The following is a 26,238-nucleotide window of genomic DNA, read 5'->3' on the forward strand; positions in this document are numbered from 1 at the left end:
TGGGATGTTGGAGAAGCGTTCTTGTGTTTTGTATCATCCTTTCTTTTGCTCCCTTCAGCAACAACATTTGTGGAGGGTTGGAGATTGTAATGCTTATTTATCAGATGCCTGGTGCTGCCTCGAGTTTCTCGCGGTTCTTCGACCTTTGTAGCTTTTGATCTTTCCATTAGGGTTGGAGTGGTGGTTGCTGACCGTTTAGCCGCTTCATGAAGCTCCGAGAAAGTCTGGAATCACAGATTCTCTAGTAAAGCTCTGTAGACCGGGATCATTCCATTTACACAAGTCCACTAGTTGTTGTTCAGTGAAATTCAGATCATGGCAATCCAAAGCTTGGACTCTGAACCTTTTCACATAGTCGTTCGGATGTTCGTTGTTCTTCTGAAATATCCTTCCCAAATCTGAGAGAGTAACTTGTTCAAAGACGAAAAAATATTTCCGGTAGAAAGCATTAACCATTTCTCCCCAAATGGTGATGCTTCCTGGAGCGATGTTGTTGTACCAGGTGTATTCTTTGCCTGTCAGAGACTTGGAGAATTCCTTCAGACGGAAAACATGGTTGTGTTCATGTTCACCCACTGCTTCCAGGAATCGAGAAACATGTTCTCGAGAATTCCCCGTTCCATTGTAAAGTATGAACGTTAGATAAGTATAGCCTTTCGGGAGAGGGATCCTCTGTGTAGCAACAGGATCTGGAGGTTGGTGACGATGGACACATGTCTTGTCTTTTCCTCGAGCCTCCAAAAGGCGTTCCATATCTTCACGAGTGATGAAACTCGTGGATTCCTTTGTTGGTGGATTGTCTGCAACAACTTCATCATCTTCCGGAATCTGGACTGGAGAGACGTTAGAATCAACGGTCGAGGGTCTTCTTTGGCTTTTCATTTCTCTTTATCTGACTGGCACTGAGCTGAGCTTGTTCGTGCGACAATTTATTTGTGAGATTCTTGAGATGATTACATAGCTCCTTTTGTGTTGCAGCCATGTCTATTTGATTCTTAGAGAGAATTTCCTGAATCTTCATGAGATCCGTTATAGTAGGTGGATTTTCTCTGATTTCTTCAGGAGACCGATCAAAAAAAGGATTATTTCCGATGTTGGTTTGAGGAGGGGTGGTATCAGTAGCGCCACGTTTGATATTTTTCACTTTGGACGTGGATACTGCATATTGGATTGTATATGGCCATTAATATACCTGATTGTTAAATTTCTTATGTACATTTGTAGCATTTAATGTTAACATTTTAGAGTAATTACATAATTTTCTTAGGGTAAGCACATAATTTTATATGAAAAGTATTAATATAACTAGATGACTGTTGCGACGGTGGGACGGTCGACCGAAAATATGCACGCGAAACTAAATTTTAAAGTTTCAGAACTAGCTAAAAGAGGTGCACGTTTGGCAAGAGGAGGAAGTTGTGCACATTTACAGACCAGCCTTTTTGGTTCGTCTGGAATCTCCTCACAAAGTTTATGTTCGTTCTAGCTGATTTAGTTTAACTTCTAAGGAGTGCTCAAAAATATGAGTGCTCCAGTTTTGCTTCTATTTGTTTTTGCAAAACAAACATAAAACTTTGCTTTACCAAAGAAAATTTTGCAATAAACCAAAAATAAAGATAAGCAAAACAAACAAACCAGTACAGATTCTCTATCTTATCGAAGTAGCTCATGTTCATAATGCAAAACCAAAAGTTAATTGAGAAACCACGATTCACGACTTTGGTGGTTCATAAGTTGTTCTCTAATTTTCAGTATCCCAAGAATTCATGCCTTAAGGAAGGTAACATACATACAACACTCATATACCCAATCCAAGTACTCTCCTGAAAACACCTAATCCAAATTTCAAAAGCTTCCATCACATTTTTGCAAAACCCGGAGAAATTTCCCCATTAAGGATACCAAATAACCAAAATGACCTTATGAACTACAACTAACTGAAAGGATGAAATACCAAGTGCTCTCCTTAACGCACCTAATCCAAAATTCATCCAAAACACTCATCTCATTTTCGCAATACCAAAAACCATGGCTAGTATCCTTTTCCCGTTAAACAACACTAAATAACCTAAACATACAAAAAAAAATTGTAAGGGAAATTGAATCACCTGAAGCGAAGTTTCCAAATGCTCTAATGGAGCAATAACACTATGAGACCTGTACCTGACATAAATACTCAAAAACAAACACAAAAATTATAATTTCAATTCAAAACAAACCCTCCTAAAATAAATCATGTAAAATGAATCATAGACCCTAAAATCAAGATGAAAATAATCTCAAAAAAAAAACAACTAAAGTCAAAAGTACTTACAATCCTGAAAACACGGGGGTCTAACAACCACACCCAATATTTCGTTTAGGAAATTTGTATGGACTAACTCCAATATATTTCCAAGAGAATCAACTAGACATTCATACTCAATTAAGGAAAATACATCCAAGAGTTATATCTCAATTTCTCAAATCAATCTGCAATCGAACAGATAGAAATTTGTGAGCCGGATTAATATGAGAAATAACTTGGATGGTACCAAAGACCAATATCCAAGCGCCAATCAATTTCACTCAACAACCAAACGTCGGATTCACCAATTGATTGAACTATGCACAACCTGTGATATTTCAATTATATAAAAAATATAATGCAGAAAACAAATAACATAGTTGTTAACGAGGAAACCGCAAATGCAGAAAAACCCCGGGAAATAATCCAGATTTGAACACCACACTATATTAAGCCGCTACAGACTCTAGCCTACTACAAGTTAACTTCAGACTGGAATGTAGCTGAGCCCTAACCAATCTCACACTGATTAAGGTACAGTCGCGTTCCTTACGCCTCTTGAACCACGCCGGGTTCTGCGCACTTGATTCCCTTAGCTGATCTCACCCACAACTAAGAGTTGATATGGTCCAAAGTCGAAGACTTGATAAACAAATCTGTCTGACACATAAAAGTCATTGAATATATAAATTTGTCTCCCACAGAAATACCTACGAGTTTTTGTTCCGTCATTTGATAAATCAAGGTGAACATGAACCAATTGATACACAACACTTATATTCCCGAAAAATAACCTAGTAATATCAATCACCTCACAATGATCTTGAATTTATGGTAGCGGAACAAGATACCGTGGATCACAAACGATGAGACGAAGATGTTTGTGACTACTTTTTATCTTACCTATTGGAGATTGAATCTCGAGAAAATCTTAGAGAAGATAGTACTAAATACGATAGAACAAAGTAAGATCACAACACACAATTATAGAGAAAATAGTTGGGTCTGGCTTCAGAATCCCAATGAAGTCTTTAAGTCGTTAACCTATAATGGTTTTAGAAAAACCTAGGTTAAAGGAGAACCGACTCTAGTCGCAACAAGTATCACACAGGAGGTGTGGGTGATTAGGTTACCCTGTTGCTAGAGTTATCCCTTATATAGTCTTCAAAGCAGGGTTTGAAATCAATGCTACCTTGGTAACAAAGCATTCAATATTCACCGTTAGATGAAAAACTGATTAGAGTCAAGCTAATATCTTTCAACCGTTAGATTGAACTTAGATTGTTATACACAAATTGAAATGTGCTTTTACTTAGATATGGGTAACCGTACCTAAACGTGTACACTAGGTTGGCTTAACAATAGTTAACCGAAGTTAGCCATATGAATACTTTCATATCAACCTTGTTCATCTTAAACACAACTAGTTCAAATTATTCAAATGAAACTAGTTATAGAGTTTTCCAATTGTTTATATTCTCATAGAAGTATACAAGACACAATTGAAGAAAAATCAGTTTTGATTTACTCAAATCGCATTCTTGCATGTATGTGATCCATGACCGGAACTATAGTATGCATACCCGTATGCGTACTTGTAATTTGGAATTCCGGGTACCTAAGTACACATACTCGTATGCGTACTGGCGAAGGGTTTGGGTCCGAAAATTTCTGATGTGTTTGGAAGTATGCGCACCCGTTTGCATACTGGCGAAACCCAAACTCAGACCGGGTACTTAAGTATGCGTACTCGTTTGCATACTTGAGTGGTTAAAGTTCTAAAATCGGTTTTTTCATGAACTAATACATTTATATATTAAATAATGCATTCTTTGCAAACCGTGGCTATAATGTTCATGAATTGATTCGAGTGAATCATACTGATTTTGCTTCAATTGTGTTTTTGTATGCTTTTATGAGAATATAGAAATTGAACAACTCTATAACTAGTTTTATTTGAGTCATTTGAACTAGTTGTGGTTAAGATGAATAAGGTTGATATGAGAGTGTTCATATAGCTAACCTCGGTTAACTACTGTTGAGCCAGCATAGTGTACACGTTTTGGTACGGTTACTCAAACCTAAATGAGGGTACGTTTCATTTGTGTATAACAAGCTATGTTCGATCTAACGGTTGAAATATATTAAACAGTGAATATTGAATGCTTTGTTACCAAGGTAACTAAGATTGCAAACCCTGATTTGAAAACTATATAAGGGAGAACTCTATCAACTGGGAAACCTAATCCCCACACCTCCTTGGTGATACTAGTTGCGACTAGAGTCGATTCTCCTTTAACCTTGGGTTTTTCACGAAACCTTGTAGGTTAAAGACTTAAAGACTTCATTGGGATTGTGAAGCCAGACCCAACTATTTTCTTTGTAGTTGCGTGTTCTGATCTTGCCATGTTCTATCGTATTGAGTACTATCTTTTATAAGATTTTCACGAGATTGATTCTCCGAGAGGCAAGATAAAAAGTAGTCACAAACATCTTCGTCTCATCGTTTGTGATTCCACAATATCTTGTTTCGCTACCATACGATTAATATTATTTTGAGGTGATTTGATAATACTAGGTTGTTCTTCGGGAATATAAGTCCGGTTTATCAATTGGTTCATGTGTACCTTGATTTATCAAAAAACGGAACAAAACTCGTAGGTATTTTTGTGGGAGACAGATTTATCTATTCCAATATACTTTTATGTGTGAGACAGATTTGTTTATCAAGTCTTCGACTTTGGGTCGTAGCAATTCTTGGTTGTGGGTGAGATCATCTAAGGGAATCAAGTGTGTATAATCTTGCTGGGGTTCAGAGACGTAAGGAGCGCAATTGTACCTTGATCAGTGTGAGATTGATTATGGCTCAACTACATTCCAGTCTGAAGTTCATTGGTAGTAGGCTAGTGTCTGTAGCGACTTAATACAGTGTGGTGTTCAAAGCTGGAATAGGTGTCGGGGTTTTTCCGCATTTGCGGTTTTCCTCGTTAACAAAATTCTGGTATATGTGTTATTTCTTTTCCGCATTATCCTTTGTTATATAATAGAAATATTACATGTTGTGCGTTAAGATCAATCAATTAGATAATCCAACCTTTGGTTGTTGATATAAATTGATTGTCACTTGAACATTGGTCTTTGGTACCGTTCAAGTTATTTCCCTTATTCAATTGGGCTTGCAAATTCCTATTTGCTGATTGCAGATTGAATTGAGAAATTGTGATGTAAACTCTTTGATATACTTTTCTCTAGATTGAGTCTGACTGTCTAGTTGATTCTCTTGAAAGTATATTGGAGTTTGTCTATTCAGTTTCAATAGCAAATAGAAAAATGTGGGATGATAGAAAACTTAGTCATATGACAACAATGAGATTTATCCTGACAACGACCAAGTATTTTACTAGGTATTCATGGTACTTTTATTAACATTATTACGTGCATAATAAAAATATCGGCAGATGCTTTAAATTTTGGAATATTTTGACTTTGGTGCCCACAAAATGGTATAACTTTGCATTTGGTTCCTAACTTTGTCCAACTCTGAGTTTGGTGCCCAGTCAAATGATTAATTTTGTTTGACCGTGTTGACCATCCAATTTAGAATTAAAATTGTGAAATGACCAATGAAAAAAGACTTTCGGTTTGTCATTTCCCAATTATTGACCATACGATCAGTATGAACCCACGTGTCTAATTTGGTGAAGTTAGTAAATAAACCGAAAGTTTTTTTTCGTTGGTCATTTCACCATTTTAATTCTAAAATTGGATGGTCAACATGGTCAAACAAGTCAATCATTTGACTGGGCACCAAACTCAAAGTTGGACAAAGTTAGGCACCAAACGCAAAGTTGTACCATCTTGTGGGCACAAAGTTAATATATCCCTTAAATTTTTAGTTAGACATTATACTTTGTGTCTTTATAAATCACGAAAACTCTTTACAAATCTAGTTTTTGTGTATCTACAAGTCATAAAGACTCTCTAAAATACTCCCTGAAAACCACTAAAAATCTCTAGTCTTCAGGATTCACTCAAATAAAAAATCTATAAAAGTCTATAAAAATCTCATTTGACTACTCCCTTGCTATTCACATTTAAAAGATTTCCTGACTGTCAAAATAGTCAATGACGGGCTCGTGACCCAAACTCTAATTAAAATATTTTTGCGACCCAAACACAATTCCGGTCACTTTTTTATAACCCAAAATCAAAATATCCCATCAAAATAATGAAATTTATTTTTCCTTCAAATAAAAAACAAAAGAAGAAGCGACTTTAACCGTAGATAATGATGTGGTTTCTAATTTCTTTGTAAGGCATAATTTTTCCAAAATCCAACGGTATATGAGCAGTTAGGTAGGTCCCGCATAGTGATTAACTAACCACCGAAATTCCAACAGTAAACTGTTTCCATCCCCCTTTCTTGAATCTTCTTCTCCATCGTTCAGTTCTTGACCCAAATTATTTCTCCTCCAATTCTCCAATTCTAATAACTCATGGATAGACTAGTAACAGTAGATGCAAAAGAACTAAACCTTCTTTTCAAACCAAACCAAAAATGTTCAACAAGTTTCAAGCTAACGAATCTTATGCATACCATGTCTATTGCAGTTTCTGTAACCACTACAAATCCTAATTTATTCTCAATCAGTCAACCTTTTTCTGTTCTTTCACCTCTCGCTTCATCAAATGTTACTCTATTTCTCACTTTACCATCAGAACTCCCGCAAATTTCATCTCCAATTGATTCTTTACATGTTCGTACAACAATTCTACCAACAGGTAAAGCTAATCAAGATGATCTCCACAGATTTTTTACAAAACCTGGTGCATCTCATATCTTCAGAGATGCAAACTTACCCATCTATTTTGTTGGTGAATTTGTTGCAAAGTTCTTGATTTCTGAACCTTGTTTTCAGACCTTGGAGAGTAATTTTATCTTGTCTAAAGCAATTGGTAATTGTACTGAAACTCAGATTACGTCTCTTCTTTGGTATGCTGTTGGTAAGGGAAACCCTAGTTTTGTTTCTGCTTTGATTGATGCTGGTGGTGATGTGAATTTTAGGGATTTATCAAATGGGAAATCTTTGTTGTTTGCAGCTGTTAATTCAGGTAATATAGATGTGGTTGTGGTTTTGATTGAATCTGGTTGTGAGATTAATGGTTCAACTGATTGGTTTTTACATGATTCAGCAGCGATAAATCGAGTAGATTTGATGGGTTTGTTTTGTGAGTTTGGATGTTTGGTTAATTCTGTTGATTCATATAGTCGAACACCCATTCATGTTTCGGCAATTCATGGGAATTTAGATGCTTTGAAGTTTTGTGTCAGTAAAGGAGGTGATACTGATTGTGTTGATAATAATGGCTGTACGCCGTTACATTGTGCAGCTTCGGAAGGGCGGAGGGAAGTTGTAGAGTTCTTATTAGAATGTTCTTCGTATTCGAAGTACTCGATTAATGGTGATGGGAAAACACCTTTTTTAGTTGCAATTGATAACGGGCATTCTCATTTACTTGATTTGCTTAGGTTAAGCGATGTTTTACATAGAGCGGCAACATTAGGAGATGTTCATGGATTGAGAAGTTGTATTGAAAAAGGAGCGATAATTAACAGTCGAGATCAAAATGGTTGGACTGCTCTTCATAGAGCTTCATTCAAAGGTCAAATGGAAAGCGTAAAACTTTTGATAAGTAACGGAGCTCAAGTTGATCTTGTTGATGATGCAGGTTATACACCATTGCACTGTGCCACTGAAGCCGGTCATTCTGAAGTTGCTTCGTATCTGATAAAAAAAGGTGCTTTAGCGAATATGAAGAGTCTCGAAGGTGTGTCACCATTGAACTTGACTTCATTTAAGAATCATTCTGCTTTTAAATTCCCTTTATGTGAAGAAAAAGAACTAGTTTGAGATTCTACTTATGTGTCAGGTTCTGTCGTAGTTGTTTTTTGCTTTTTTGTTCTCTCAATGTAAATTATAAAGAGGTGCAAGAGATGTTGATGTCGCTTCGCGAGGGAGAAAGCAAACGGTTTATGTAATATTACCAAAGCAAAACTGTATACCACACATGCCAAAATGGGCACCAAGCTTATATTTTAGAGCATGTCTTTTATGAGGATTGAGGTAATGAATCAAAGTTTTCTTTTTTTTCAGAGTTCATTGTTTCTACTTGTTAGTGTATTTTGAATTCAGTTCTATACTTGATCTTCACCAGGAACTTGATATTTTTGAATCTCTTTTTACCAAGAGTTCTCCTGATCAAGCTTGCAGGAGAATAAAACGTATGCCCACTTTAGCTTTTACTTCCACGATGGTGTGTCGGTGTCTATACCACCGATAACTGAAGAACTATGTAAGGCTCCTAATCTGATTTTGTTCAGATTATTATGGGTAGAGAATGGTTTGATGAAATGTGACAGTAATAAAGGAACTCCAATTCCATCAGCTGTTGTTTGTGAAGATCAGTTGTTAAATCTGATTTCATTAGTGACCTGCTGGAATGAATTTTCTCGAATACGTAAGCATATGCCAAAATGGGGATTGATTCGCTTGAAAGCTTCTAATTTAGAGCCTGTCTTTGCATGAGGCTCAAGGTAATAAACTGATGTTTTCTCATTCAGTGTTCAGTCTTTCTACTTCCTAATATAGTGACCTAAATTCGAAATACAGTCTCTGTCTAGGATGCAATCCTTCTTGAAGCTCAGTATGAGAAAAGCAATAAATGTCTTGGCGAACTGTCATTGAAGACTCTTAACAGGTTCCGAAAGAAAATTTCATTCATATTTTTCCACCATACATTATACAGAGTTTCCATGAAAAGTGACAGTAATAATTTAACGTTGTTGAAAATCATTTTTTTCTACCATACATTAGGCAGTCAGAATATTTGGACAGAATTGGATGTTATTCTCATTTATACATTCGATTACAGATTTAGAAACTTTTTCTGCACCATAATATAAAGTTGAGATTTTCCTCATTAGCATAAAAAGGTTCTTGTATGTACACCTTTCATCATCCACCACGTGTACAGAAAGAGACACGTGGAAGGCATGCAAAGCGAAACATCAAAACATGATAACAAGCATCTCATCAGAAGATGCCATCGGTCAGCAGATCTGACGGTCAGGGACAGAGGATCACAGAGGTATGATGGCTCAGAGGAGCACCAGATAATACCTCTTGGGTGTTAACACACCCAATCCCGAGGAAGATCCCAGATCAATGGCCGAGAGGAAGTTTGGCTGACACAGATGTGACCAGACAAAGAGACACTTGTCTGACACGAGCAGACATCCATCTACCCGCATTAAATACCAAAGAGATATACACGTGTCAATCAGCTCGTGGAAGAGGCGAGGATAACCCTTCGTATTCAAGCTCAGGCCGCGGCATATGCCGAAGACCTCTGCGTAGTAGGCACAAAGCACAAGAAGATAAGATTACAACGGCACCTCAGAAATGGGACCCACGTTCCAACCCTATAAATACCCCTCTCCACTAAGAGAAAAAGGGTCGACGATTTTGGAGAGCAATTATAGGAGAATATAGGAGAGAGAAATAGGAAGAGTAAGTAATCCCCCTACCTCCGCAGACCTATGTATATTCTAAAGTCATTCGACTATCTTTGTAACCATTCAGTACATAGTGAAACACTAACCCCCGTGGATGTAGGCCTTAGTGACGAACCACGTAAATCTGTCTCATTTACATTTCAGCACCTTACATTCAGTGTTAAACTTCATATGTTTTATATTTATACTTGATTCTTGGTTTATTCCTTTATACGAACATTATTTATGATAATATTCGACTAGACAATGACAAGCCCGAAGGCTTCGAGTCGATGAATCGATATAATCATCCCCGTTACGCATACGACGTACAATTCTAGAATTAGGATGTATGCGAATATTGTTTGTGAACACGTGGATGGCTTCGTGATTTATGTGTTCACAATCTGGCGCTAGAAACAGGAACTTTGTCCGGGTAAAAGATTTATCTTATCATGTGATTTCACCTTAAACGCGCATTATGGTTGTGCCCTATTCTGGGTTCAGCGTGCTTTCAAAACCTTTTTTAGTCTTGGTTCAGCGTGCTTTCAAAACCTTTTTTATTCTGGGTTCATGGTCTTCATTTTCACAAACACCATTTCAAAGCAGACAAAGCCACGGCTATCTATCACAGATTTGCACGTGAGGCGTTTTCCTTTTAAAACTAAGACTTAATAATCCAGATTCATGAGTTCTCGCGACGGATCTGCCTTTTCAAGAGTTTTCTTTTTCAAAAGTAGTCTGAAAACAAGGTCCATGATTGTTTATCAGAGGATTTGTATTGCAAAAACTAGACCGATGAAGTCTTTACATTTCTCTTTTGTTAAGGCCCTTGGGCAGCTCATTTCCTTCTATTTCAATAGTCTTGCGGATACGAATGGCGCTAACCCGATCCTCGTGGATATCTTTGGTTCTCTTTATTTATTCCCATATGCAGAAAAAGATTAAAAATGGAAAAGATACTAGAGGCAGGAAAAACCAAAGCCTCATCAAAGGAGACACCGAGGGTTACCTCGGTCGTGACCCGAAGCAAGCAGAAAAGAGACAAAGCTAAAACAATTACTCAGAGGTAGGATGCTGCGGAGATCACCTCACCTACGAACACTAACTCCATTGCAGCCACGGCTCTCAAAGCAGCATCTACGAAGACTATTGCGGCCCTCCAGGCTACAGAAGCTAACAAGGCTTTGGTTTCAAACCAAATCCATCAACAAAAAGAGGGGGTGGCAGAATCTATGACACATCAGCCCGCACATCCACCAATCTTCGGAATGCCGTCAACCAACGGTCAGAATCAAACCATACCAGTGGATTTAGTACCGCGGGTGGAAGCTCAACCGAGGGGATCAAACTTGGAGATACCAACGATTGAAGCTGATCCTCGGCCACCCTTAATACACACAGTAGACGAAGGGGGAACTATGGCCGTAGGGGTACAAGCCGGAACTCCCAATCAGGGATCAAGCCAGTCCCACCGACTGATGGTAGAGCTCGAAGAATTGAAAAAGATCCAGCAGGTCTACGCATATGCCGTAGCTCTTCTGGCCAGGGAGAACCAAGACTTGAAAGATAAGATTGCCCAAAGCACGAAGACTAGCCAACAACTGGACGAAGAAAATTCTAAAGCACCATAGCCTAATCGAGACCGAAGAATCATCCTAGCAAACGCCGCCAGGGGAAGCAATGCATCCGATCCGAAATATGCCGCCGAAGATTTAGACTATTATGACAGCGAAGTTCGAAGAAAGAAACGCTCAACTGAGCATGAGAACGTGGGATATTACCGCGCAATGGAGGAGCTGCGTGATGAGATGATGGCCGAGATCAGGCAGTTAAAATCCAGACAAGGCGGAGGAAGGCTTGAAGAGGTGATGAAAGAAGCTAAATCCACGCCCCTAACTTATCGCCTGGCAAATACCCCCATTCCGTTAAAGTGCCCTGTCCCAACTTTTGAATGCTACGACGGATCCAGTGATCCCGCGGCACATATCCGGTATTATAATCGTATCTTAGCCTAATGGAGTTAAAACGATGCCGTCCTCTGTAGATATTTCCCATCAAGTCTGAAGGGATCAGCTTTGTCTTGGTTTGACAACCTGCCACCTGATTCCATCAACTCCTACGATCAACTCGCAGAGAAATTCTTGAGGACATACATGTACAACAAAGCTGTCAACACTGGAATGGATAAACCTTTTTCTCTGGCAATTGGCTACAAGGAGAACACGAGGGAATACACCAACAAATGGCACAAGATCTGCCAAGCCATAGGAAGTGTGGATCCCGTAGTAAGTATCAATTGCTACAAGTGGGGATTAGACCGAATGAGTCCACTATTTGTTGAGATTCACGGAAGCGTACCTAAGACAGAAGGAGATCTTCGAATAATTATTGAGAAGTACGCTCGTCTTGAAGAAATCCAGCGTGAGAACCCGAGGGCACAAACGCAGAGGTCTCATCGTACCAATTCCGCAGAACAAACCAGTGGGGCCAAAAGAAATAGCTCAGTGGAACGGCCTCACGAAGATATGAAGGAACGAAGAGATGAACGATGAAAAGACGATCGAAAATTCGAAGATCAGGTTTACACGAAGCTCAATGCTAGCTACGCTCGGATCTTGCGAGAGATCAAAGGAAGGGAAAATTTGGAGTGGCCGTGGTCTAAGGGAAAACAGCCCCCAAGAACCGAGAAGTCTAAATATTACTGTGAGTATCATTGCTTCAATGGACACACCAGACCGAGAAATGCAAAAACCTCGAAATAGTGATCCAAAAATTGATTGATGCTGGCGAACTCAAGCAATACATACGAAATGAGGTCGCCGAGGACAGATCCAAACGGACCAAGCAAGTCCAACTTCCAGAGGGAAACCACACAGTCAACACCATCTCGTGTTCCGAAGCCGCATGGCCCTCACTTACAGCGCAGATAGGAAAGAGGCTACAGAAGCAATTCGAATACCACTGCGAAATATATAAGATTGATGGCGTAGAGGTGGACGAGCACGAAGAGTGGATGGACGCACCTATCATCTTCTATACTGAAGATATCGAAGAAGATATGGAAGACCATAACGATCCCTTGGTCCTCACACTACCAGTAGCCGGATGTAACCTCAAAAAGATCCTCATCGACGGGGGAAGCTCAGTGAACGTTCTATTCTACGACGCCTTCAAACGGATGAAGCTCCATGATGAACAGCTAATGACCTCTTATTACACCATCTACGGGTTCAACGGAGCGCCCACAAAGCCATTGGGAGACATCGTGTTGCAGGTGAACGCCGGGCCCATGAAATTAGAAACACGATTCAGCGTGGTTGACGCCCCATCCCCCTATAACGCCATTATTGGACGAAAGTGGGTACATAAACTCAAGGGAGTGGCAGCAACTTACTACCAATATCTCAGGTTCCCTACACCCGAGGGAGTGATGGAAATCAAGGGAGATCGGGTCTCTGCAAAAGAGTGCCAGACCACTCAGAATCGTATCAACAACAAACAGGAAGAGCAACGAAAAACCCAAAGGATCAAAAATAAAGAAGCTGCGAAAGAAAAGGCCATAGACATGTTCCTCAAGGAAACCACAAGGAAGGGCTTGACAAAGGATGATAATGTCCTTAACACAGAGGCACGTACTTCAGCAGCCAACGAAGGACAGAAACATACCAAATAGCAATTAAAGAACGTCCCAGTCCTTGGGGACCCGAAGCCGGTGTTCACACCAGTGGAGCCCGTAAAAGAAATCAACATAGGAACGGAAGAAAACCCGAAGATGATCAAAGTAGGGACCATAATGGACGAAAGAAGAGAAGATTCCTTAACCAAATTACTTAAAGAATACGCGGATGTATTCGCCTGGAAGTTAGGAGACATGTCGGGGATTAATCCGAAAATAATCCAACACGAGCTGCGCATCAAACCAGGCACGCCACCTTTCAGGCAGAAAATAAGAAAAGTTGCACCAGAGTATCATAAGGCAGTAGAAAAAGAACTTCGGAAACTACTAGAAGCAGGATTCATCAAGGAAGTCAAATACCCTACATGGATCTCCAACATGGTCGTCGTTCCTAAGAAAAATGGAGGGGTTAGGATATGCATCAACTTTACTAACCTCAACAAGGCATGTCCAAAGGACAGCTATCCCCTGCCAAGCATAGATCAGCTGGTTGAAGCAGTGGAAGGATACGAAGAGCTGTCATTCATGGACGGATATTCTGGTTACAACCAAGTAGCCCTGGCAGAAGAAGATCAACTACACACAGCATTCTACACCCCGCATGGACTTTATTGCTACACTAGAATGCCCTTTGGACTTCGAAACGCAGGGGAAACGTACCAAAGAATGGTCGATGCTATCTTCAGGCCATGGATTGGTAGTACCCTAGAAGTCTACGTTGATGACATGCTCGTCAAAAGTAGGCTGCGCAAAGATCACCACCGGGACCTGAGAGATATTTTCGAAGCAATGAGGAAACATCACATGAAAGTAAATCCAGAAAAATGCACTTTCAGTGTCACCTCAGGGAAATTCCTCGGATATCTGGTAACAAAAAGGGGTATTGAGGTAGACCCCGCGAAGATTCAGGCCATAGTGGAAATGCCATCTCCGAATAATTTAAAAGAAGTGCAAAAGCTCAATGGGTCCTTAGCAGCCTTGGGCAGATTTATTGCCCGATCCTCGGACAAATGCAAACATTTTTTCAATATTCTCAAAAAAGGGAGTAAGTTTGAATGGACCGCAGAATGCGAAGAAGCCTTCCAAAGAATCAAGGAATACCTGGCTTCAATTCCAATCCTGCAGAAGCCTGATCCTGATGAGGTTTTGGCATTGTACATAGCAGCGACAGAAGACGCAGTTAGCGCAGTGTTGGTCAAAACCAATATGAAGATAGAACAACATATCTATTATGTCAGTAAGACCCTCAATTCTGCGGAAAGGAATTACACGAAGATCGAACAACTCATCCTGGCATTGGTATGGGCTACTCAAAAGATGAGAACATATTTCCTAACTCGCTTCATCTGCGTCCCATGCAAAGCACCACTAGAAGCAGTCCTCAAAAGCGCGGGAAAAGTAGGTAGAATAGCCAAGTGGAACACCCACCTGGACCAATTCAACATCATTCATGAAATTCAACATTCCCAAAAATCCCAAGTTTTGGTGGATTTCTTAGCATACCTCCCCCTGGACAACGATGAAGAGATTAGGGGAATACCAGAAGCCGACGAAGAAAGCAAGGATCCAGTTGATGTCCTCGAACCCGCGATTCAAAGACAATGGGAAGTCTTCGTTGATGGTTCCAAAAATAAGGAAGGGGCAGGAATAGGCATTGTCATCACCACCCAAACTGGAGAAAGGATCGTACAGGCACTCAGGTTAGAATTCAAAGAGCATACTAATAACATCGTCGAATACGAGGCAGTCGTACATGCCCTCCTCTTAATAATAGAGATGGGGGTAACTGATGTAAGACTGACAAGTGATTCGCAGCTTGTCATACGGAAAATAGGGCTCGAATACAATGTGTATGACGACACCCTCTCAGCTTACATGGCCTTGGTCCAAACATTGGCATCACAAATTCCGAACATCAAGTTCCGACACTTATGCAGAAGGGATCTCAGGCACGCGGATGCCCTAACATATATATCATCCATGTTGAAGGACAAGAGTATCGAAGCTATCAAAATAACAAGGGTATACGAGCCTTCGATTGCAACACAATTTTCCTTTGCTACAAATCAAGATACAGTTAGAGCTGTCAATTTATAACCCGGCTTGCGGGTTGACCCTAACCCGGCTTGGCTTGTTGTCTAAACGGGCCGGGTTAGGGTTGGCATATACAACCCTACTAGAAAACAAGCCGGGCTAGGGCCAACCCGCGGGTTACCCGTCAACCCGTCAAAATTAATAAATATATCCCTCAATTCCACCAACTCTTTAAAATCCATGATTTGCAAACATATATTAGAATTAGTTAATTTTAAACCAATAAATAAAGCTAATTTTGGATCTACCCAAACAAATATAACAATTTTTAGATTTTAAATAATCAATCAATAAATTAAATTACAACTTAGATTCATCAATCACATATTTATTCGGAATGTCCTAAATTGATAAAAGGACTAGCATAATTTAAACAGTGAGTTAGTCTTACTCACATTAATTTAAACTTATAAAATGATAAAAAAAAAAAGTAAAATGCTTAGTTGATGTTAGGGTTCTCTGCCTAAGAAAACTAAAGCGCCGTAACCGGCTATATCGTTGATTAAGTGGCAATAAAAACGTCCACTTTACAACTCAGTGGTGGGGCTTCTAGTTAAACACCAAATTGACCTAGGTTCGACCTTTACTAAATGAATAATCCTAAACAATCCTAAATTTTAAATTTAATTTTTAAATTGATAACATTAACAAGCCAACCCGTCAGGGTTGACCCGTCTAGGGATAGGGTTGGGGTTTTGAGCTTGTTCGTGAATAGTACTAGGGTTAGGGTTGACCCTAACCCTAGTACGGGTTGGCAAGCTAGGGCCGGGTTGACCCTAGCTTGCCCGTTTGACAGCTCTAGATACAGTGGAAAAAAATATCGAAGATCAGGTGGGAGAAGACATCCGTGACGATTTTGACGAAAAAGATATCCTGTCAAGAGTAAATCAAGACAAAGATTTCAACGACGAAGATGATTGGAGAATGATGATCCATGCGTTTCTCAAGGATGGAACCTTACCCGCGGATCACAAACAAACCAGGAAAATAGTCTCCAAAGTAGGATGATATGATCTTCGGGATGGGATCCTGTACAAGAAATCTTTCCTCGGACCGTTACTACGTTGCTTATCCAGGAAATAGGGGCATCGAATTCTAAACGACATCCATTATGGTGACGCAGGAAATCATAGCGGCATGAGATCACTAGCCGACAAAGCAAAAATGCAAGGATATTACTAGCCCACAATGATACAAGATGCTGCAAGAATGTCCCGACGATGTGAAGAATGTCAGCGTTTCGCCAAAAAGATACACGCACCAGCAACAACGTTGAATTCTGTGGATAGTCCATGGCCATTCGCAAAATGGGGCATAGATATCGTTGGGCCTTTCATCGAAGGATCAGGGAAAAGACGATTTTTGATAGTAGCCACGGACTAATTCAGTAAATGGGTGGAAGCCAAAGCCTTATCCAGGATCAGAGACGTGGACGTGTTTACTTTCATATTCCAAAACATTATTTGCAGGTTCGGCATACCAGCGGAAATCGTGTCCGATAATGGTAAACAATTACAGGGGAAAAACATAGGCATGCTCTTCGACACTTTCAAAATAAGGAAAAACAAGTCCACCCCCATATACCCTCAACGCAACGGACAAGCGGAAGCTACTAACAAAACCCTCGCCCTCATCCTCAAAAAGCAATTAGACGAACACAAGGGGCGATGGTGTGAACAGCTACACAATGTATTATGGGAATACAGGACAACACGAAGATCTGCCACTGGGGAGTCCCCATTTCTCCTCACTTATGGAGCTGAAGCAGTCATCCCAACAGAGATCCTCATGCCAACCACAAAGACCGAAGCATGGGAGAAAAATCTCACAACAGACATGATGTTAGAGAGACTGGACGACCTGGAAGGAAGGAGGGAAGCAACATTGCAGAAGATGGAAAATTATCAACGGAGATTAGCGAGAGAGTACAACAAAAAGGTTAAGCTTCGAAATTTTGTAGAAGGGCAGTATGTGCTAAGAACAATACCGCAGTATCAACGAGAGAAGAAATGGGGAAAGTTAGCACCTACATGGGGAGGACCTTTTATAATACACGACATTGCGGGAAACTGTTCCTACTATCTTCGCAATCTGAAAGGCGAGGTCCTCCGGCACCCTTGGAATGCTAAATGGCTCAAATCTACGTGAAGAATACCAGAAGAAGAAGGCAGCGTAACCGCTTTACATGTTTCTATCTCTGGATGAGGAGTAGCAGGCCTCAACCTATCAATCAAACAAACTTTTTGGGAAATCTTCAAGTAAACGAAATGGTCAAAAGGCCCGCTGGATGAACGCATGTAAATTACATTATACATTAACAATATTGGGGAAAGTAGTTAATCTACAATCTCTCAGGGCTCCCCTATCAGTGTTTATGAGTGTAAGACCAGGGGGAAGGCACCCAGCTGAAAGAGATACCCAACCAATTTTAATGCAGCGGGTCGACGGAATGGGTGCATGTAAATATTTTCAAATAAGCATTCCATATCCTAGAACGCTGCCTCGGCCCCCACCGTTTGGGAATCCTCGGGCCCAGGATTCGCCAGCGGGGTGACAGGTCTCAAGACGATCACGAAGGTATTTACCTTCGGTGTCGCACTCAAACACTCTCAACTTTTTACAAAACAAGTTATTTCTAGTTTAACACAATACTTTAAAATGAAAAGATGAATTGATAACGCAGGTATTCCAAAAGGATGATCAATTTCATAAAGAGTTGATTACAAGATTCAGCAAATAAGATAAAGCAGGAAACACATCAAAAAATGATCCGAAATTGTATAATCAACAAGGATCAACTTTCTATGACTAATAAAATAAATCTACTTGGACGATACAGCTCCATTAACAGGGTTGTCTCTGCGAGATGAAGGTACGCTACCACCTGAAGAGGGCCCAGAAGAACCAGGCAAGGGCGCGGATAATTCTTGACAAGACCATGTTCGACTTTAAGACCAAGTTCAATCTTATCCAGGACTTTGTTGGTCTCTTCAGCCAACTGACATCGAGCTTTATAAGTGATAACAGCGGTCCGCTGGTTGGCCTGAGACAACAATGCAGATAGGCGTTCCGCCTCTTTGGAGGCGGTCTCCGCTGCTTCCTCACGAGACGCGGCCAACCCTTTGAAATAGTTGGCTTGTCCTTCCTGCTGCACTAAGGCAGATTGAGTTTTTTTAAGCTCATCAGTTGCTGCGTGAAGCTGTCCCTCGAGTGCTGAAAACAAGAAATACCAAGGGGTTAAAACGAAGAAATAACAGAATCACACTCGATAAAACGAGGTTATACCTTCGACATTAGCCGAAGCCTCTTCATACTCATTGACAACTGCGTCCCGAGCCTCATCAAGAAAGTCATATTCGGTGGATAGTTTCTTATAATCGAAGGCTCGTAAGAGAAAATTGACTCGCGTCTAAATCTACCTGCTTCATCGAATCCAAGTGACGAAGATGGTTGACTTCGTCATTCACCTCCCCCATCCTTTTATGGAGTCGATACATATTCACTTCAAGATCTCTTTCAGACTCCACTTGGCGAGAAACATCAGCTCGAGACGCTGCTAGGGCTTTACTAAGAGCACCAACCTCGGCCCTAGCATTATCTCTTTCCTCAGAAAGACGCAGCATACTATCCCTAACCCCGGGGCCTAAGAAAGAACGAGCATGTTGTAACTCTCCTTCCAAAAAGCGCACTCTAGCCTCTAAGTCCGAAGCATGTTCTCGAGCATCACGAAGGTTGTCACGCGTCCATAGCAGCATACCATTAAACAAACAACGGTCATGATTGTACTTATTTTGCGTATCAACCATTAGCGTTCGCTTTTCACGCCACTCAGTTGTTAAGGCATTGTGCCCATCAACATGAGCATTCCACTTTACGGCCTCGCTCTTCAACTTACCCACCAACTCTGCAATACGAGATTTCTGTCGTTCCCTTTCTTTCCGAAGCCATATCAACTCGGGGACTCCACCCACTGGAGATAGGGTGGGGAGACTCAGACAGAACACCAAAATACAGATAGGAAATCACAAGGAGTAAAAAATCCGTAAAATACGAACCTGTGAAGGACGAGACATTTCTACGAGCCTGCTCCAATTCGTTGCGGACTATAGCAAGTTCTGAACGAAGACTCTCCTCAGCGTTACCCAGCTGTTCTTTTTCCTTCAGACGGCCCCTCAGTTCATTTATTTCCACTTCAGCCGCAGACAGTTCCTCTTCTCTATGACGAAGATTGGCCTCAAACTTTAAAGACTTTGCTTTGAAGAATTGGTATAGAACATGGTTACAATGTTCGCTCCTCATCATCTACGTCACAAACAACAAATATTATTATACCAAAGGGATCAGATATCACGAAGAACACAATGCGCGGATATCATAAAAAGAGTACAAGGATTATTATACCAAAGAGTACAAGGATTTACCTCTAAAACACGCTGCTGGGGAAAACCGTATTGGTACCCATCAGCTATGTCCATCATATCAGCAACAGAGGAGGGAGGGTCAACCACTAGGTTAGCTTCTGGAGCTCTAAGATTCTTCTCCCACATCTCAGCAACGCGGGCTTTAGAAGACAATTGCATCATTCGACGAGTATAAGCGTCGGAATTATTCTCACCAGTGACCACTGGGGCAGAGTTAGGGACGAACATCAGGTTCTTCTTCTTTAGCCAAGCCAAAATGGCATCTTCGCCTTCAGGCATTAGCGAGTAAGGGAAATCCTCGGAAGGAGACTCAACCGCAGACTTCCCCTTGGCGGTTACCTCCTCACCCGCGTGATAGACGCATTTATGTGTCTATTTTGTTCTCAATTTTCTGTATTGTTAGACTCGATTAAGTACTTATTGTGTTATTTTGTGTTTTTGTAGATGTTTTTAGAGAAATAAGCCTTTGCGGCGAAATGAGCTCGAAAAGTAGTGTTTTACACCCCCAGGATAATGTACCGGTGGCACCTCAGAAATGCACCGGAAGCGTCCCAGAAATGTACCGGAGGAACCCAGAAAAATTACTATTTCCACCCCAAAATTACTATTTCCACCCCAATTGCTAAAGGGACACCCGTACAAGATTAGGGGGGGGGGGACACTTTTCTTCTCATAATTCAAATTTCATTTTTGGCGGGAAAATATATTCTCTCCCTGGCAGATTTTCAAATTGATTTTCGATGGATTTGTGGAGAAACTAAATGGCTGGAATTAATTGGGTCATATCTATTGAGTATAACAAGATTATTCTGAGCGTTGGAATGAGTTAAATTTGGCTAGAATCCGCTAACTTTCAATCGAGAGTTAAACAGGGAAGATACGCTCGAGTTCTCTGTGAAAGGAATTTTTGGGAAGTTTTGTGGACTAAATGGGGAAGATATCTGATCTTCTTAAGTGTTTATGCAACTATGGAAGTATTACAGCTCATATGTGCAGGCAGAGGGGATGGAGAAGATCATATCTCGGCTGACAGTGAAGAAAATGGAAAAAAATATTTTCCGAGTAATGGAGAATTATATGGAGTGAATGAGCGAGATTCGATGGGTATGTTGGCTATAAATAGGTTGTTGGGGTTGAGCAGAGAGGGTGTCGAGAGTTTGGGGTCTAGAGGAGGTCCAGAGAAGCAGAAATCAAGAGTTGATGAAACTCTGTTGTTGCTGCTGCTGCTGATGAAGAACACCAAGAACACGAAGAACGGACCTGCAACAGCAGTCGTTTTTCTACAGTAATAACGACTCACACCTGTGGGTCGTACATCAGGCAGTCTTAGTTTCCACAGCGTTTGCGACACAGCGACAACAGTCTTCTTTTGTCACTGAGGGTCGTAGGTCTCTGGTTTTATTGTATTTCTCATATTCTCATCATTTGTAAACCATTTTTGAGCCATAATAAATTATTTTGAGAGCATTTTTACTATGATGAGTTAAACCCCAACACTGGGACGACGGAGGAGGCCGAGCTTCATACATGGGTAATTTTACTAATTCTTTTCATGACTTTTGCATTAATTTTAATTGAAATTATGATTTAAATTAATTAGTTGTGATTTGATTTGATGGGTCATGCTTAGCTTAGATGATTTGATGTCCCATGCTTAACATTTACACCTAATATTTTGAGAATCTATCTTGGCAATAAATTAGAGTCGATATATTTAATATATTTTTCGAGCTATTATTGATAAAAGAATTATTATTTGAACCTTAAGAAATGAATTTGGCGGAATCCTAGTCCCAGTACCTCTCTACCAATTTGTCAATATTTTTATAATATATTTTTATTAAATCTAAAAATTCCATTCACCTTCACAAGTCTTAGAGTTCGAACCTTCATTACTACAACCACCACAAAAAATTTAATCACCGCACAAGTCTCGACATTACCACCCTCAGCATGACCACCTGCGTTCTCAGCTCGCTGATCAGTGGTACCTTCTTTGCCAAGATCCCCAAGCACATCCCAATTATCATTTGGGGAAAGCAATGAGAAGTCTTCGGCAAGACCCATGGCAGCATTCACATCAAAGGATTCCCCCGCGGAATATATCCTACCGAAAGAAAATTCTGGGGAAATAACGGACAGAGTACCCACACCAACAAAGTCATCGCCAACAGGGGCAGATCCACTCCCGCCAGTACCACCAACGGTAATATTACCTTCAGCCTCACCATCACCACCCGCGACAACTTCTTCTTCACCATCACCACCCGCGACAACTTCTTCTTCACCATTACCACCTTCGTCATCAGGGTGAGAAGTGTTGGTACGCTCTTCTCCATTGGACATTTCTTCATCCTCACCATACCCTTGGTTTACGGGACTCGTAACCTCCTCATAACCCTCAGCCTCACCGGTAACCGCAATAGAAGATTGTTTGGGTCCAAGTTTCTTCTTCTTCGACACCTACAAACCAGTATACATCCCACAAAGGCTCATTTTTTCCCTCACTTCAAAAATGAAAATTATTTCAAGCAAGGAAAAAGGGGCAAAAAGATAGAGAATCTAAGAAGAAACTATACCTTGGCAGCAGCAGCACACTCCGATGGATGGGTAGCACCAGAACCCTCCTCCTCATCTCCATCAACGACATCAAGAGCATAAGGAAAATTCATGCCCGCAAAATTCGGACGCCAAGGACAGAAATCTCCATAACGAGCAGGAGGAGTTTCACGAGGCTTGCTATTTTCAGAAGGACGCCAACCGCGTGGACCCGGAATCCATCCATAAGCCCAAGGACCAACTACCTCAATAACAGTAGCATGCCATTCATAATCATGGTCACGCTTAATCCTTTCACGAGCAGGAAAGAGTTTCCGTTTAGCAGATCCCTCAGTACCAGGAACATACTTCAGCTTGGCATCACTCACCTCACTCAAAAGACGAATTTCACCACGGGGAGCAGCAATATTACGAAGACTAACACTCCACGGCTTACGGTTTCTGTTGTTGACATAATCCCCAAAAGAACTGTTAAAATTCTGAGGAGTGTACCACTCTCTCTCAGCAGGATTTGGAACATAGCAGGTCATCATAGTCTCTCCCTTGCTTTGCAGGTAACATTCCTTCAGTGAACGAAGATAATTCCCAGATAGTTGTGACACAGAATGATTATGAGTGTTCGTGGAAGAGCCTTCGCGACTAGCCAACACATCATAATAAAAGGAGTCACCCGACTTATATAGGGGCAACATAAGACCCGCCTCGAAGGCTCCAACTGTAGTCAACAGATGAAACTCGTCAAACTGATAATTAGCAAGGAGCTCGTAAGTGATATCATCGTCAGGGGCATATAAGCGAACCTCAAAAGCTTGAAGTTCATGTTTTTCCTTGAACATCTCAAGATCAATATGCTTGAAAGTGACCTTCTTCTTACCAACTGAAATGCTACGTATCACGGGGACAGTTTCTTCTTCGTCTGCGGAATCAGAAGTAGGACCCAATTCCGAAGATTTCCTTTTATAAGGAAGATTTGTAGACGGATCAGCTCTCGACATAGTACCCTTGGAGTACTTCCCTTTGAAAGAAACCGCGGGAGGAGGCGGCAAAGATTTCCGCGGAGGCACTGAAGGAGGAGCCATTGAACGAAGGGGCGGAGAATCCACTATTTCAGTACGAGGAGGAGGAGCCCGCGTACTCCTAGATTCATCACGAGGAGGATCCTGCGTACTCCTAGAATCTTCACGAGGATGAGAAGGGGCTCGGTTAACATCATACCTAGATACAGAAGGACCCTTCGGCATATCCCTTTTCTTAGTAGGAACAACCTTGGAACCGGAGGAAGATAAAATCCTATGACCCCGAGGATCCGATTGCGAAGACTTGTAAGGACCTTCCCCAAGTGGAGATCTGTCAGAATCTCTACGCGGAGGGAATTTTGGCGGACTAGACGGCGGGGTTTGGTAAGGAGCCCGCGGACGATCAGACATATCTACAAGGAAACACAAAAACAGTTTAGAGAAGAATACGAGGAGATCACTAAAGATCAAAAAACTAATAATTGATGGTTCATCCGGATAAACATTAAAAACCCTAAGAAATAAAAAATACCCCATCCGACTCCAGGGTTAATACTCAGATACAGACTCACAGACGCTGTAACAAAGAACAGGGGCAAGCATACATGCTTCGACATGTATGATCTTCATTGCAAAACCAAGAATACAGCAGCAAAAGACAAACGGGTAGATACATAGATAAACCAATGATGAACAACTAATGAAGAACCCCATACCTGTATAGAAGAGGACGACAAGCACCAACCACAATCGAAGAAAGGAGGATCGGAGATATCAAAAGATACAGGGGCATCAACAATCAAGAGCGAAAGAAACAGAAGAAAGAAACAGAAAATTGAATGATGTTATCTTCCTCACAAGAACGGTGATAATAAATGACTAAAGAACAAGAATAGAAAACAAGAAGAGAATGAACACTGACAAGAAGAGGATAAAAGTTTTTTTTTTCACATTCTCTTTCCTATTTATGAAGCTAGAAGAGACAATAACTGCTCCTCGTACCAAGGAGCAGTTATGGGGAAAGTTAATGCAAAGTGGGAAACGTGTAGGACTACCTTTCTTCTTAAAAATTGCAAAATACGCCCAAGTTAGAAGAAGAGGGGCAAATTGTATGTACACCTTTCATCATCCACCACGTGTACAGAAAGAGACACGTGGAAGGCATGCAAAGCGAGACATCAAAACATGATAGCAAGCATCTCATCAGAAGATGCCATCGATCAGCAGATCTGACGGTCAGGGACAGAGGATCACAGAGGTATGATGGCTCAGAGGAGCACCAGATAATACCCCTTGGGTGTTAACACACCCAATCTCGAGGAAGATCCCAGATCAACGGCCGAGAGGAAGTTTGGCTGACACAGATGTGACCAGACAAAGAGACACTTGTCTGACACGAGCAGACATCCATCTACCCGCATTAAATACCAAAGAGATATACACGTGTCAATCAGCTCGTGGAAGAGGCGAGGATAACCCTTCGTATTCAAGCTCAGGCCGCGGCATATGCCGAAGACCTCTGCATAGTAGGCACAAAGCACAAGAAGATAAGATTACAACGGCACCTCAGAAATGGGACCCACGTTCCAACCCTATAAATACCCCTCTCCACTAAGAGAAAAGGGGTCGACGATTTTGGAGAGCAATTATAGGAGAATATAGGAGAGAGAAATAGGAAGAGTAAGTAATCCCCCTACCTCCGCAGACCTATGTATATTCTAAAGTCATTCGACTATCTTTGTAACCATTCAGTACATAGTGAAACACCAACCCCGTGGATGTAGGCCTTAGTGCCGAACCACGTAAATCTGTCTCATTTACATTTCAGCACCTTACATTCAGTGTTAAACTTCATATGCTTTATATTTATACTTGATTCTTGGTTTATTCCTTTATACGAACATTATTTATGATAATATTCGACTAGACAATGACATGCCCGAAGGCTTCGAGTCGATGAATCGATATAATCATCCCCGTTACGCATACGACGTACAATTCTAGAATTAGGATGTATGCGAATATTGTTTGTGAACACGTGGATGGCTTCGTGATTTATGTGTTCACAGTTCTCAATCAATTTGTTAGGTCATTCGGTACAAGTGAATCCATTGAAGCAGATTGGTCGGTCACTTACACTATGTTTGTTTACTCCTGACTCATCTGAGTCGTCTGGATCTGAGTCATCTGGATCTGAGTGAAATCACCTGACTCATCTGGATTTGACTCATCTAACTCAAAAAACGCGAGTCAGTGGTTTGGTCCCGTGAGTCAGGGGTATTTTGTTACCTGACTCAAATGAGACCGAGTCAGGAGTTATGTCTGAGTCATATGTCGAGTCAGATCTGACTCAAAATGCAAAACAAACGGTCTGACTGTTGAGTCGGTCTGAATCAGAGGTTGACTCAGATCCGGACGCCGAGTCAGCCGCAACCAAACAAGATGTTAGAGTGTCACCAATTTTGGTTTGTTCTACCGACAGCATGTTGTCTGACTCAATGCCATTAGCCTTTTAATCCGACAATAATTTCTCTACTAACTTTAACTCTTTTATTCTCTTTTATGAGACTTATAATTCTTAATTTGCTTTAGCATTTTTATTTTCATTTTTTCCATCTATTACTGTT

At 40.9% G+C, this 26,238-nt stretch overlaps 1 protein-coding gene across 5 annotated transcripts; it reads left to right on the forward strand.

Moving 5' to 3' along the window:
- The first annotated feature begins 6,711 nt into the window (after positions 1-6,711).
- On the forward strand, positions 6,712-9,156 carry LOC113318673 (ankyrin repeat, PH and SEC7 domain containing protein secG-like). 5 transcript variants are annotated; one of them, XM_026566882.1, is made up of 3 exons: positions 6,712-8,412; positions 8,504-8,641; positions 8,735-9,156. In XM_026566882.1, exon 1 carries the CDS (start codon positions 6,784-6,786, stop codon positions 8,197-8,199), a length of 1,416 nt encoding a protein of 471 aa, XP_026422667.1. In that variant the 5' UTR covers positions 6,712-6,783; the 3' UTR covers positions 8,200-8,412; positions 8,504-8,641; positions 8,735-9,156. The 5 variants fall into 5 exon arrangements, with proteins under 5 accessions (XP_026422667.1, XP_026422666.1, XP_026422665.1 ...); XM_026566881.1 differs by having other exon boundaries at positions 8,482-9,156; XM_026566880.1 differs by having other exon boundaries at positions 8,504-9,156.
- The last annotated feature ends 17,082 nt before the right edge of the window (positions 9,157-26,238 follow it).

The sequence above is a fragment of the Papaver somniferum genome, chromosome 10 (assembly GCF_003573695.1).
Source record: "Papaver somniferum cultivar HN1 chromosome 10, ASM357369v1, whole genome shotgun sequence".
NCBI classification, from domain to species: domain Eukaryota; kingdom Viridiplantae; phylum Streptophyta; class Magnoliopsida; order Ranunculales; family Papaveraceae; genus Papaver; species Papaver somniferum.